Source organism: Sinohyriopsis cumingii, chromosome 9, assembly GCF_028554795.1.
Source record: "Sinohyriopsis cumingii isolate HCF-2022 chromosome 9, ASM2855479v2, whole genome shotgun sequence".
Taxonomy (NCBI): Eukaryota; Metazoa; Mollusca; class Bivalvia; order Unionida; family Unionidae; genus Sinohyriopsis; species Sinohyriopsis cumingii.
In genome coordinates, this window is record NC_142969.1 from 104,070,835 (window position 1) to 104,086,423 (window position 15,589).

A 15,589-nucleotide genomic window follows, 5' to 3' on the forward strand; every position below is an offset into this window, starting at 1 on the left:
GTTGAATTCAATATGATATTCTGATTAAATGTCTCTGACCCAAAAAAATATTACTGATGAGCACGTAGTATTTCCAGTGAATACAAATTTTAAATGCATAATTCCAGCCCAAATGAAATGCTGAACACAACAATACAACACTGATCATGCGTCTGCACCGACCAGCAGGAATGGAAAATATCTATATAAATAAGGTTATAAAACCCTCTACCTGACCTAGGTCAAAATTAGCCGTTTCTATAATAAAAAAAAATTATTTAGATGAAACCTCTAGAAAAGATTATATTACTAAAATTATAAAATAGAATAAGGTAAGATCATATGTGCTAGGTTTTTTGGGAATTGGAATAACAATGACTCAGACCTTAATAATTATGTTTAGAACTATTGATAATGATCATAATATGTAACCCACTCTCCTAGAAAAATAATTAGTTATGTATTTTATTTGTTTTCCGAGAAAAAAAAACGTTACAGATCAGGTAGATAATGATCTTGATCTTCGACAAATTCATGTCCGAGTTACAATCAACCACAGCATAAAACCATAGAGCAAAAGTAATAAATAATACAAATTAAATATACATAAGATACTATTTATTAAAATTTAAGTTTAACATCACAATGATTTACGGTTTCCGAGCAACACAAATTAAGCTTTAGCTGTTCTTGAATCTAATGTTGTTGAGAAAGTTACGTCTCCCACTTGCACATGGATCTGGTACTAACATAACGTTTTAGGTCCATACCATGTTAAAAAAGATACAATCAAGCATCAAGTGATGGACGATGCTAGCTCTCAAAATGCATTTTGACCTTATCACACACTGAAAAGCTGTGTAGAGTACTGTACAATATAATGTCTTAAAACCATATTATTTAACTCATTTATTTGATAAAAAATAAAAATAAGAAAAATAAAGATAACAAAATATAAGTCCAAAAATAAACTATAACATCTCAAGGATGTAGCTTTTATGATAGGTTAAACCATCACTTTAGGTACACTGTCTCGATGTTCTTTCCCTCCATTTTAGTATCACCAGGCCTGTTATCTCTTTGTTTCTCCTAATGTCTCCAAGATGTCTTTATCTACAATGCACACCTTGGATGTTTTACTTGTTGCCTTCATGTTGTCGTTGTCTACAAAGTACACATTGGGCGTTTCACTTGTTGTCTCAATGTTGGCATTATTTGCGTCTAATACCTTGGGTGTTTCTCGTGTTGCTTCCGTTGTTAACATTGTATTCAACGTACACCTTGGATGTTTCATGTGTTGCCTCCAGGTTGTCATGATCTGCAAGGTACATCTTGTGTGTTTCTCTTGTTGCATTACTGATAAAATATTTGCAGGTCTTATTTAACTGAATTCTTCAAACACATTGCTTTAATTGCATGTAACATACTTGTCTAAATTCCACAATATATAAAGCAAAGGAATACAGGAACAAATCTGGGAAAGACTTCTACATCGAAATAGTCGAGGAGAGTAGACCATTTAGAGCAACACAAAATGGATCAGCACGTTAATATATTGATCATGTAGAGCTATGTATCTAGGTTGGCAACAAGCATGACCACTAAACATAAACAACGTCACATTAAACATTTGCAGTCTTTCAATCATGTCAGAAAAACATGGAAATTTGAACGAACACAAAGGCAATTCTCTTTAATTTTTTTCTGACAATTTTTCAATCACAACATTTACACAATTACCATAATCAGATCAAAGAATGAATTCGTGTGTTATTTTAATGCGAGATTTTGTGTATGTTGGCTAAAACTAATGATAAATAACAATAATTGAAACTTCTTATATACCTTGAACAGACAAAAAGACACTACTCGATACGTGCCTTCAGGATTTTACGTTAACCCAATTTATAAATAAATCTTATGATTGAGATGGCTGTAAGATAGAGATTGTTTTCAAGTATTGTACATCTTGTTATGACATTGCATGACATGTACATGAAAATTCAGATGAAGGTATGCAAAGTCAATGATCAAAAGAAAAGAAGACAAAGCATTTCAAGTTATCAAATATATGCCACATTTGTTAGAAAACATATTAAAAGGCAATGTGAGACACCTCAATCAGTTAACTGGTATGTATCTCTGTTCAACACATAATGATGCAATGATAACTTTTCTGGATATGATTCGCATATGTTCAGCAACGAAACTGTCAGGCAGCCGATGAGAACGATATAAAGGTCTCATTTGAAGGGAAGATTGAATTGCAAACAAGACAAATGCAAAATTCTTTACTTTCAGTAAGGTCATAATTGAAGATACTGTGTAATAAATAAATAAATATGAAATAAAGATTAGATTTGTAGAGTTCTATTGTTTCGTTGGAGGAAACTCTAATGTAGCTTGGTACACATGTTAGTGAGTATGAGTTCAATTACACGGCTACACGTCAAAAACCAAAACTTAATACATTTATACAAAAATCTTTTAACCATATCAATAGTTCACCTACAGTGTAATGAAAATATTATTCTATAGTGAATTTTCTTATAACGAGTGTTCACTTTCAATACTTCAGATGATCAGTATGAATATATTCAAAGGCAAAGTCAAATTTTAAACTAAATAGGTGTTGTGACTTTCTTATCTACTAGGTTAAGAAGCAAGCTTTAATATTACGTTATAGATACGAAAACGTTTGCTATGTCGGTATGCAACAAAATCACACGCTAGATCCAGAGCAGTAACAGAGCATTATGACCCATGTTTTAAAATATCCGGTGTGGAACTTGAATAACTAAGTGACTAGGCCATGTTTTGACTGAATCATGTATAAGAGTATGATCCATTACACTTGTCAGAAAAAGGTTTCTGTTTGATTTTATGTATATTTAGCTCACGTAATTTTCGCAAATTGTGTAAATTAAATTCACAGCATCTTAATCTTATGTTTCTGTATGCTTACTTTCACCGCTATCTCTGAACGACATCTGCATATCTGTCTCTTTCATTTATTTTTTAAACAACTTTCTATTTTCTTAAATTATGTTAGTTTTTCTATCATTAATCACTCAATCCTGTTTACTTTTAAAACGTATTTTCCTGCTGTATATGTTCTCTTTACAAGTTTCTTTCCTAAACTGCATCTCCGTCCATCTGTGTATTTTGTTTCATTAGTGATGAGGTAATTTGTCCTTGATGAAATATTCATATCTTATCTCTTTTCATCATCCAAATTACTGGCATATATATAGTACTATTTTGAATGGGGAAATTCATTGCACGCTGGATAGAGATTAAATATTGACACAACGATTATCAACGACTTCCAGTTTGGTTTTACTCCCAGCACTGATGTTGGACATTTTGTTATGAAGATCTAAATTTAGTGCATAGAAATTATGCAGAAAATTGGTTCTATATTTATCTGTTTGTTTCCTCCTTAAAGTAATGTATATGGGCTTTTTCTTTTCGTCATATGGGATATCTTCCAGTACTTAATTATCGAGTCTTTCCGTGGTTGAAAATGGTAGAGAATAAGGATTTTCATCTTTCATGCACGACAGAGTTATGATTAATTTAAATGTAAATTGGCAAAACATACTAGGGTCAGCCTTTTCAGGTCAATTTTTGGTAATGATATAGTTTCTACTTTTTCTGAATATTTGAGAATGTATACATATTTTATGGATATTGGTACTATTTTACTGACAGTGTACATATTATGCTGGAATTACACACCTTTATAGTAACCACAATATATATGTATAAACTTGATAAAAAACAAAATCCGTAACGTAACATTTTGACTCTTCACCTCATTAATCATGCAATTAGGATAAGGAAAAGGAAACGGATTTATAATAAATTTTCGCAGATCATAAGGTGATTAAAGATTTTATCATCTTCTGGATTGACTTGTTTTACCTATGTGGTACTTCTGCACATTCAGCCATACATATCGAAAATATGTAACGTTTATAATTATTACATGACTAAGAACTTTCTGATTTATTGGTAGGGAAACTGATCATTAACATTTGCGTACAATAGTTTAAGGTTTCTCGGATGTGCATTATAATTTAAGGTTTCATGTGCATCTCTTGTAGTACTGCTGCACATATTCACCTGGACGTTTGTAGAGATAATAGTTGAGGCTTTTTGCACTCAGGTATGAAAAACACGTATCGTGAAATAAGACTTTTTTGCAATGAGACTGACAAAGGTGTTGAAAGAAAGGTTGAATTCATACGTATGCTGACGATTTCCATACCAATAAAGCATGATTAAGACTATTATTGTAAGGAGACGTATCAGTGTAAGATCTCAGACGCGTAAAGCAGGCAAACACTGAAATGCTTTCACCTTAATTTATGTGCTAATAAAAGCTATTTACTTCTGTCGCAGATTGGATGAAATCGTTTTAATGCACAATTGTATATTCTCGATACAATGAAGCAGTCACTGTGCTGCACATTATTTAGAACAAAAGATAAAGCATGTCATTTACAATATCATCGAATCGTGGGGTCATTTCAAGTGTTAAGTTGTGCAAGATTATGTTATTAGATTCTCTTTCTCTCTCATATTTCAGTAAGATAAAACAGTGATGATAAAAAAATCCAAAGTACAATAGACACTCTTGCCCGCCTGTAGCTCAGCATCCTAGACTGTTTTGATCTTTGCACATTATATGGTTTCAAATAAACATAATTTCCCTAGTTTCCATACTGGTTAGCCTGGTTATTTAAGAGGACTTTTCATATGTCTTTAATTTTAAATTAACTTGTAATTCTCTTTGTATGGTGTCTACTAGCTGTATCTAATTAGAATTATTAAGAAAACAGCTTTCTTTTCTTCCGATACGCTGCATCTGACAAATGACTGCTAGCTCTGCGAGTGTCATTTTGACGTCAAAAGTTATTTCAGCAAATTAGCCCATAACTTTTGTCGCTGTTTTGATATTTCATTATTCATTAATAATCTTTGTTTGAGGTAAGTATTGTCCATGTATGGCAAAGTTCATGCTTTTCTATTTTAATGACTGTTGAAAGTTATTGTACATTCGATACTATGACTATTTGACGTTCATTTCTAGACCACATGGGAGCAGTTATTATCATTAGCAGTCCTCTTTAAGCAGCGCGTGTTTATTTTCTTTAAAAAAGAACATCTTATCCTGGATGGTTTTCTAAAGAGGTCTTCAAACAAGATTTATATTTAACTTTGGATAAGGAGTGAGAACAATTTCTCTTGCGTTTGCACCACAACTGTCCTAATTATCTGCGAACCCGTAGGTTAGTGTCAATATTCAGAGAAAACCATAGGCAAGAACAATCTGTACATTTAATATGATTTTTCTCAGCGATTGATCCTTGGAAGCATGACATGACAAGCTGACCAAGGTTGACATGAGTGGTTATTGAACTAGCATCGTTGAATTACATATCAACAATATAGCAATTGAGCTACCGCTATTGAAAAATTAGATCTTCAAACATTGTGGGGGGACTTGATTTTGGATCATGGTAGGCCGATCTAGTCAATATGATACACTTTATGATACTTGTTATGGAACTGTCAATTATTGTTTCATACAACCCACTGAAATTAAATATAGAGGAAATTCGTAGCCTGTAGATTCTATCACAGCACATATCACGTAATCAGTCATACACAAACACTTTAGCTTTGGTCGTATGCCCTGTGCATCAGTGAATATTTCTAGAAATATTTAGGAAGCGTTTGCAAAAAATGTCCATGACAACTAGTTGATAGGCATACTATCTCTCAAAGAAATATGTAAATGAAAACAACTAATTAAAGAATAACATAGTTTGAAACAGCCTGAAGGAAAACACTAAGCAATTATTGTGTGATTTCATTGCCTGTAAATATTCTGTGTGGCATGAGAGCATTTGTCTTTCGAGTTTCCATATATATATATATATATATATATATATATATATATATATATATATATATATATATATATATATATATATATATATAAAAGTTTGAACAGACTTATATAGTTATCAAAAGAAATAAATCTTCATCTACCGCTGCACATACTGCAATAACTATTTATCTCTGTACACAATTTTATTTGCTCATGTTTACACTAAACAGTGTGCAATTTAACAAAATCTTTTGTTAGAATTAAAAATTAATTGTCCATGAGTGAACGTTGTAAGCAAAACGTTTACTAGCATTTGATTTCGAATCAAGCCCCGTCTACAATTAGAGTAGATTGTTTCTTTTGGATAGTTTCACATGTTGGAAACAAACATTCTGTATTTCTTTGACTTTGTGAATTAATGTGTTCGTTGTGAGTGGACGTGTTGTGTTCGTTGGATTGTTTCACATTCTTTAAATTGTAGAGGCCAATGCCTGGAATTACTAAAATGCTCGGAGTCTTTTTGATTAATACATTACTTTGGAATTTTCGAACTCATTCAAAGACATTATGGATTGCATCATTGTGACAAGCCATGACATTTAAAACTAATTGTATTAATTCGTAATATTTATATTTTTGGATTTGTGATAGAACACAGATTATCTAGAACTTAATTCACAATACCGAAGGTCCTTCTGAATGTTCGCTCTGTAGGAGAAATCTATTGCTTGTTTAATTTTATTGACATTTGTTGGTTTTAACTTTTTCTGTTAAATATTTTAAGTTCTAGAATCATAACAAGTACAGTTTTCTGATAAAAGAAAGTTAAAACATCATTAGTCAAATATTCATTTGATGAAACTTTAACACAAACTGCAAAGCTCCATTTGTCAGGTTACTACAAAATATGCTAATCTTGAATCCTGAATTTCAATGGGAGCGTGAACCTACATATATATATATATATATATATATATATATATATATATATATATATATATATATATATATATATATATATATATATATATATATATATATAATCGATAATATTTGCATTTTTACTGCATACATTACTTCATCTTGTAATGTAAATGCAGTGAAAAATACTTGAAGATTGGTCGAAATCGGTTCCAAGGTAATATATAGCCTTTTGGCCGTATGAGTAAGGACAAACACAGAGAGATGGCCTATGAACAATGATGGCTTGCACGAAAATTAAAGGTCAATTAATAACAATATTCCCATCTTTGTAGAGAGATTCACATGGATATGTAGAGGCCAATGCCGACTTCCTGAAGATTTAATTTTGCACCTTTCCCATGCCATACTGACAGTTAAACCGATAAACTTAGTTTTCACTACATCATCACTGCTGACAACAACAGTTTTGTAATGTCGAGACTTGGGTACATGGTCTAAATGCAACTTTGTTATCTGGCAGAATTGTATTAAATATAAATATTAAGTTTGTTTCAAATAAAACAGAAATAATAAGGTATTATTAAATGAAACAAAAACATCAAGTAATGTTATTTTATATTAAAATTCTTAGCATGCCATATGAAGCTTCATAGATCACTCGACCATTTGTGATATTGTCATTGGAAACGGAATAATTCTTTTTAGAATATTTTGTAATTTAAATCAGGTCATGACAAAATAGAATCTGAATTCCAAGCATTATGACAATCCCAATAAAATGCAAGAACTACATCAGTCCAACTTACTCAGTAATTCATGAGTACTGTTACTTAATATCTTTATAATTTATAACTTAAAATTTGTAGTAAGACTTGTTTTTTATTAATATGTCTATATTAATACTGTGAAGTGCTAAAATTAGAGGTTGCTTGTATAGAAATCCATAGACAAAAATATCCCCTAACAATCTGCGAGTTTCCCATCAATAGTGTAATCAGTTACAACGGCTAACAGTAAATATTACCAGCATCTTGTGTGAAAAATGATCTACAATATATAATATGTAGTTGTATTGATGTGTTGAAAAGCTATAACACAATATTCGAGATTTAGACTGAATATTGCTCTGAAAGCATTCCTATGCCTAACCAAACGTATGAAAAGAAAAATCTTATTTATTTAGTTAAAATTAAGAGAAAAAAATTCTTCATCTGAGCAATTTAATGACATTTTTTATTAACAAATCGGTTTCTTACATACAGCATTTATACTGACGGTGTACTTACAATTTAGCGAACTTTTAACAAATACATAAAAATATTAAAATCAAAGCATATTACTACACGAACGATTAATAGCAAGTTTCAAAAACGCAAAAGTAAATAAACGAAACATCACGCTTGCCTCAACATATCCAAGTGAAGAAAGCTGCATTCCAGTTTAGAACCACAAACTATTTGTTCAGATTCAGTACAAGGCAACACACTATACTATACAAATCACTAAGATTATTGTTTTTGTAATTTAATTCATATATGTAGCAGATACTCTTTGCACAATTATCTATAACAGTGTCATGTCAATTAATTAACCTACTAGATGTTGATTTACTTTAGAAATAAACTTGATTATTTCTGACGAACATTATTAAATGTTTTATTATAACATAAGGAAAGGAATGTTCAGTAAATGAACTTAGTCACACGCATCACATAAGCGTTTTGTTTCATTTGTTTATTAATATCATTATGCCCATATTATGACGGAATTCTCTGTCAAGAGGTTTGATCACAGGTATCACATACATGTATGTACACAAGTATCACGTATATGTTTGTACACAGGTATCACATACATGATTGTACACAGGTATCACATACATGATTGTACACATGTATCACATACATGTATGTACACAGGTATCACATACATGTATGTACAGTTGTGCCACATGCACATATGTACGCAGTCAGAGATTATTCATTATCCTCCTGCCCTGTACTATTCAAGCAGCATACGGTAATTAATTTAAGCATGTGATGCTAGCAATAGTATACAGATCACAAATATGACATCGTTTGCTTACATATAGCATTTATACCAATGACTTAGTGTCTGTTTACAACGCTGGATGTTTAAACTTAGTTGAAGAGCTTCCAGCTTTTGAGAATCTTGGCGAAAAAAAGATGGCAATTAATCTATATTCTTCTTTGTACATTCTCAACTGTTGCTGTATCAGATTTAATTATAGACACAACAACATTTTTCACGTTTGAAATTTAGAGCTGAGGAATGGCCACTGGTTTTGGTAGATGCGCACCATCTATTACCTAGAATGAAAAGGATTTGTGTGTGTCTGATTTATGTTCCCATATCAGGGCTATTAAGCACAATCTATTAAAAAGTAGAGCTTGGTGCTATAAGCTACAAAGAACCATACTAATATTTACATAAAAGGAAACAAATATATATTTCAATTTCTACTGAAAACATTCTGTTTAAATGTCACCCTATATGTTAGAAAAACCTTATAATATATTTATTCTAAAATCAACATAGTGTACATAGAAAATCAAACATGTACCCTGACATGTTACTTAGTAAAATGCTATAGCCTGTTCAAAGCATATTTAACAGTGCAGTAAATAATATCAGCTATACACTGATCACAATACACACGTAAAATACAAATGCTAATAAAGTGTAAGCTTGAGGTTGAGCATATTCTGAAATGAGGATATCTTCAAGAATGTGAACTTCAATGTCTAAAGGTTCATATACCTTTCTATCAAATTCTGTGTGATATGTACAGTGATGTCAATTAAAAATCAATAATTACCATATTTATTTGATAACTAAACTTTACAATCACTTAGAAACATTTCTGTACAAAATTCTTAGACGACAAAACTAATTACAATTGTTATGCATTGATGATTTTTATAAACGTAGGGTGCATGAAAAATCCAAATAGCTCATGAGTACATGAAGTGTATGAATACTCATCGTATATGACGAATTAGAGTTTATGAGGCATACAATGCAGAAAACATTACTGACAGTACATTATGTATGTTGCAACAACAAAATGAAGTTAATTGAAAAAAGAAGAAAGTAAATATGAAATTATTCGTAACACACATCTTCATGAAAATAATACATGGACATAAAACTGATATAACCCAACCATGTTTGCTCTCTTACCGAGCTCTAAATAATACATGTGTCCAAATTTGATACAATTAATGGTCGTATTGACGTCCTTTCAAACATATAAACGAAAGACAAGAGACCAAAACGAAGACCTGGTAAGGGCAAGTATCCGATGTATAAGAAAACCCACATCTCATGGGCTCTCTGTCCAAACAAAGCTTAAAGATTAGTGTGATGTGAAGTATGTGTCTCACCTTTTTCGTGCATTCGCATGCACAAAAGGCTTTAAATTTGTTTTTGATATCGCCACTTAAAGTTGGCACCATGCTTCCCATGGCTTGTACGTTTCTCTAAAAGGATGAGGTAACATTATTGTTTTTATATTAGAATCGATTAGATCATCAGGTAGACTTTTTTAATCGACAATCATTGGAATAATGCTGTATCTGCATGTATTTAAGCAATGGTATTTGTTCATGTTTATTACAAAAAAAGCATATATAGAAGAATCTTTAATGAGAAAGTCGGACCCGTCAATGTATCTCAACACCAAAGGGCATAAATATTTAAATGTAGTGGCTTAGTTCATGTTAGGAATAGTAGAAATTAGAACTGCTGATTTAATAGTAATGCTTGTGTGTGTGTGTGTGTGTGTGTGTGTGTGTGTGTGTGTGTGTGTGTTATCATAAGTATATAACTAATAATGAAATGTAGATCCAAGTGTTCAAAGTATCCATATAACTTCCAGAATGCCTCGAAAATGAAAAAATTAATTAAAACAAAATTAACTATTTATGATAAATTTCACCAATGACAATACAGTCTGTTGCATTTTAAAATTATTCTTTAAACCCTTTATAGATTAAAGAAAAATCCATCAGTGAAAATGTGAAACAAATTCGTTAAACAATCAGAGTCCTGCTGAGGCCATATATGCACAGCACATTATTATATTTTTTACCATTATAATGCATGTCTGAAAACAAATCTATACGAGTAACCTTAAAGAAAACCTCTATATAAAATACATATTTAGCACGAAAATCATTGAAACACTCTACCATTAATGTAAATAGAAAATGTAATATCCACACAAGAGACATATATCCAAAAAGAACAAAATCTTAAGCCACTGTATGAGGTCTGTATTGACAGGTTTTACCACATAATCTTAGTACCTCCATACAAATTGTTCTCTATGATTGTGCTAGTCAAGCCCTTTTAAGATCAATAATATCCCCTAAATAGTCATTCATGTCTCTCGAATTCGATAGGTGGCAGCACGGTACAAAGCTGTCCAACGATAATTCCAATTTGCTTCATGAGTTATAAATAAATCAAGAATCGATATCCTTTTCATGTTGCTTTAAACGTATCTCATTATTACGTATCATTGATGTCATCATCACACTAAAATGAGTTAAAATTGGGACGCAAAGTTGTCTGGACGAAAGAATGAGTTAATTAGTCGGTAAGCAAATATTAAGCATCATTGTAGCGAAAATGGAAATATCATATTCTCATATCTGCGTACAAAATCTTCATAAAATTGCGACGGCCGTTATTTTTACGCACTTATCTTTGCAATAGTTTTCTACCATTAAATGTGAATGATACGTTGCCCAACAATTATATAATCTACGTACCAATGAATGACTTGTGTTCAAATATAAATTATTTTATGATGCCTTAAACAAAACATATTTTTAACAGAAAATGACACATTAATAAGGACATTAAATTCTTCAAAAAAATTTCTACTTTGTACTGAACTGTGCTACTTATTGATTATTGAATTGGTACAACTTTAACTGAGATTTTTTGAACATTATACTAGAAAAAAGCACGATGTCAATTGAAATATATTCACCTAAATCCATGTCTCAGTATCATGTCATAAATATCATACATTACACTGACACCAGTCGTCACCAAAATTATATCAGGGGCAATATGAAGATGGAATTCACAGATTTGGCACAGATCCTTGCTTGATCTCCAGTTAATAAATACAACCTGTTTATTTAACTCAATCCTTTAGAAAATTGATAGATGTAGCACATACCTCTATGGATTAATCATTTTCAAAGCATTTTGTCACCTGATCACTCCATCATCATTGTTTTCTCCAGGATGAACAATTTTTCCTTTTAGCACAAAAGCAATAAAATGTAAATAAATGGTGGTAACACATATATAACATATCACACAGCATGACCGTCCATGACCGTTTGCAATCTTTTATTCTGTTTTCTGACTATTAGACAAATTCAGTAAATTATCACGAACATCGTTTTATCAATCCTGATTTCTCATTGAGTCCCAATAATCAAACTTAACCTCATTCTTTGAAATAAGCGAATCAACTGGCATTAAATCGTATTTGACGTTTTATCTGAATTTCTAAGCAAATAAAGATGTAAGTGACAGATGATATATGTGCAAATGTTATGCATTAGATGATATGTGAGAAAACAGGATGGAAACAAAAGGCAATGACTGATGGTATTACCATAGTATGAAACGTAAGATTTCAATTTTTATTTCATCTTTACAAAAGTGCAACAGTTTAATAGAAACCATTCGTGAAGGAGCTATGTGTAAGTATAAAGATTTGCGTTTTGGACTAATTTTTGTTGAAATTCTGACATGTATATTAAATAAGAACACGTATAATTAATTTAGCAACGGTTTCTACAAGAACTGAATTTAAGAAAACAAGCAAGTATTAATCTCAAAGGAAATGATCCAAAAAGTGGGCATGACGACCTGTCAATGAATAGGGTCCCCTAAAGTCCACATAATGCACCTTTAGTATCATTATTTATTTGAACACTCTTATTGTGACAGCAATATTATCAAACACCTGAGGTAATTTGAAAAAAAAAAAAAAAAACAGAAGACATAAATTTAAAGTGTCAAATGGTGTTAATGAAAAGTGCATACATACAACCGGAGACATGGGCTGGAAACTTATGCAATCTCCTAATGCAAACAGACCAAATCTCATACGAGTTTATTCGAGTGAAAACAAAATTGTTTATTCCCACAATGAATGACTTAAAGAGATTATCCTGTGGTTTATTTAAATCAGTTAGTTAAGTTTCAAGTGAATAAACAAACGCAAATGTGTTCATTGTTTTGAAGGCTGATCTTTGATTGGATATCTTTATCCACATCAGGCAGTTTTGTTACTGCATATCATGGGTTATAAGTGATATTGTGTGAATTAACATACGTGCTAGGTCATTAGTTGATATTTATAACAGATCTAATACCTAGAACGTATGTTATAGAGTTAAACGTTAATTGTTTAGCAAGGATGACTATGCAAACAATCCATTAAACGCAAGAAAAATTAGGTAAATACACACAATAATAATAAAAAATTGAATATGAGAAGAAAAGGAGTTTCAAATCTATCTTCACGTATGAGTCCCTGTTGCTCTATGAGATTTTGTCAGGCCACTGTTGATACTACAGACTCTGTTTCCAGTGTAATTGGACTCAACAGATTATATTCGATTTGTTCGACCAAAACCATTCAGGTATCTAACGCAGAATCTCTACGAAGTTAAAGTTGAAGTTCAGCTGCAAGTTTCATTGACATATTTTGGGTGTCTTGCTGTCTTGGCAACATCACTCGGAAGCATATGTAAGGGACCTAAATATAACCAACCTCCATCAAAACGGTAAACTAGGTTGTCTTAATGGAACATGCATATGAAGCCGTGATTACCTTGGTGCATGCCGCAAGTTTCATAGCTTTGATAGACTTAAAGGGCATGTGACTCCCGGCAATGGTGAATATTCCCACCTTTGGGAAACGAGAGACATTAACGATTCTTCAGTGCTGGAGGTTCCCATAAAAAGTGGGGATTGAAGAGGGTTATAGGGAAAAGGGGAGTGTTGACCTATTCTCGGTTTGTAGACGCGTCATCCAAACTTGGTGCCAGGTAACATGATCCGTACCCGGTGAACCATATCTAAACTTGCTGATTGGCACTGGTGGAAAGACACATTGCCTCGTGTCCAGTGTTCACTCATCTGTCAACATTCAAAGTGGACGCGAGCGAGGAGCAAAAAGATGAAAATGCTTTCGCTGCCAAAAGACGAAACGGACACTTGAGTATTTCAGTCGTCATTACAACAGACAGCAACACGGATCCCTACCTCGAATATATTAACGATGTGCTTAAAACTGGAAATATCTCTGATCCATCTCTTTCAGGAATAGACGACTTTCTCTCACCCTGAATCTCCAATGATTTCTACCTCAAGGGAGCTGACTACTTCTTTTCGACGATAAATGCCACTAATCTCTCATGCGATCGTAGAAGGGCTTCTTGAGAAGAGAGAATAAGAGAAGGAGGTGGCAAATATTTTATGCGTGCCCATGCCATATCATTACATTTGCAAAAGATTCTCTGGGCGCCTTGTAAAAGGAAAATTGGGCAGTTAAGTTTTGTTACAGCTTCATTAACATGACTGACGGGAAACTACACGGATGCTGATTACAGTGGTGGTGAGGCACCATTTCTTTGGAGAGGAGATGGATGTACTCAACGGACTGATAGCAATAGTGATCTATATCAATTTAATCCTGCAATTTAGCCCTGACTCGATGGGACTAGGTAATGCATTGTGGTTTAGTGCGATCAGTTATGACGTAGAGAGACCAGTTGACTTTACTATGGAAAATTTTCTGATTTCTCAATCTGCCCTCAGCTAACAATGTCACATACATGTCCCTCTACTATGAATTGTTCTCTCAATATATAACTTGTTTGACGGCAGGACGAGAATACAATAACTCTGTCCCAAGTCTAAGCAGATAGATGCAAGGTGGAGCAAAATATGAGCTAAAACTTGTGTCCAGTCATAAACAATACTGACACATTAACAACAACGGACTATCTATCACTGCAGTCATTGAGATGGCTAGCAACACGAGCAACAACAATGTGCATTTATCGGCTCTCGCCTTTAAAGAATACGGACAACAATGCTAAAAACGTCAAATGTTAGCACCCGTGTCGTTGCCAAACTGTCATGGTATGTCCCACCTTAAGCGGTGAAATCAACATGGTCGGAAAGAACAGAAACTGCAGAACGTTATTGGAGCAGAACCGATGCCCATTTAAGGATCGGTTGTCCTAAAAAATCAGTTATTTCAAATGTATAACAGAAAGAAATATTTATTCTGTCTGAGGCATGCCACTCTCCAGTGAAGTCTCACTGAATATAAACCCAAAGATTTAAAACTTTTTTAAAATATTGCAAATTCGCTGTAGAATCCCCAAATCGGATTATCACACATTGTTGATATACTGTTTAAACTTCCATAGTTATAAGTCTTAGAGTGTGTGTGCTGTAGCGTAAAAATGGATTCTAGACTAATGTATTGATTTATTAATGAATAGGAGCAGAAAGAGATCTGCTCAATTCTTCTATTCACATCGGCTCATAACAACGAGAAGACTGGGTCAGAACTTTCTGAATCTTCAATTATATACCCCGTGAAATAATTTTCGGAATTTTAATGACCAAGGTGTAGACTTGAAAACTGACAAGTTTGCAATATTTATAGGATTGATTGTTTCTTTAGCATGATAACAAATCTCTATGCCT

At 32.6% G+C, this 15,589-nt stretch overlaps 1 protein-coding gene across 1 annotated transcript in view; it reads right to left on the reverse strand.

Annotated features, from left to right (window-relative positions):
- Positions 1-1,051: 1,051 nt before the first annotated feature.
- LOC149792380 (uncharacterized) overlaps positions 1,052-15,589 on the reverse strand; it is a 48,753-nt gene continuing 34,215 nt past the window's right edge. Inside the window, exons 9-10 of the mRNA XM_089969567.1 lie at positions 10,213-10,308; positions 1,052-1,297 (exon numbers count right to left, since the gene is read on the reverse strand). Coding sequence (XP_089825693.1) covers positions 1,052-1,297; positions 10,213-10,308 — 342 coding nt within the window. The remainder of the gene's footprint in view (positions 1,298-10,212; positions 10,309-15,589) is intronic.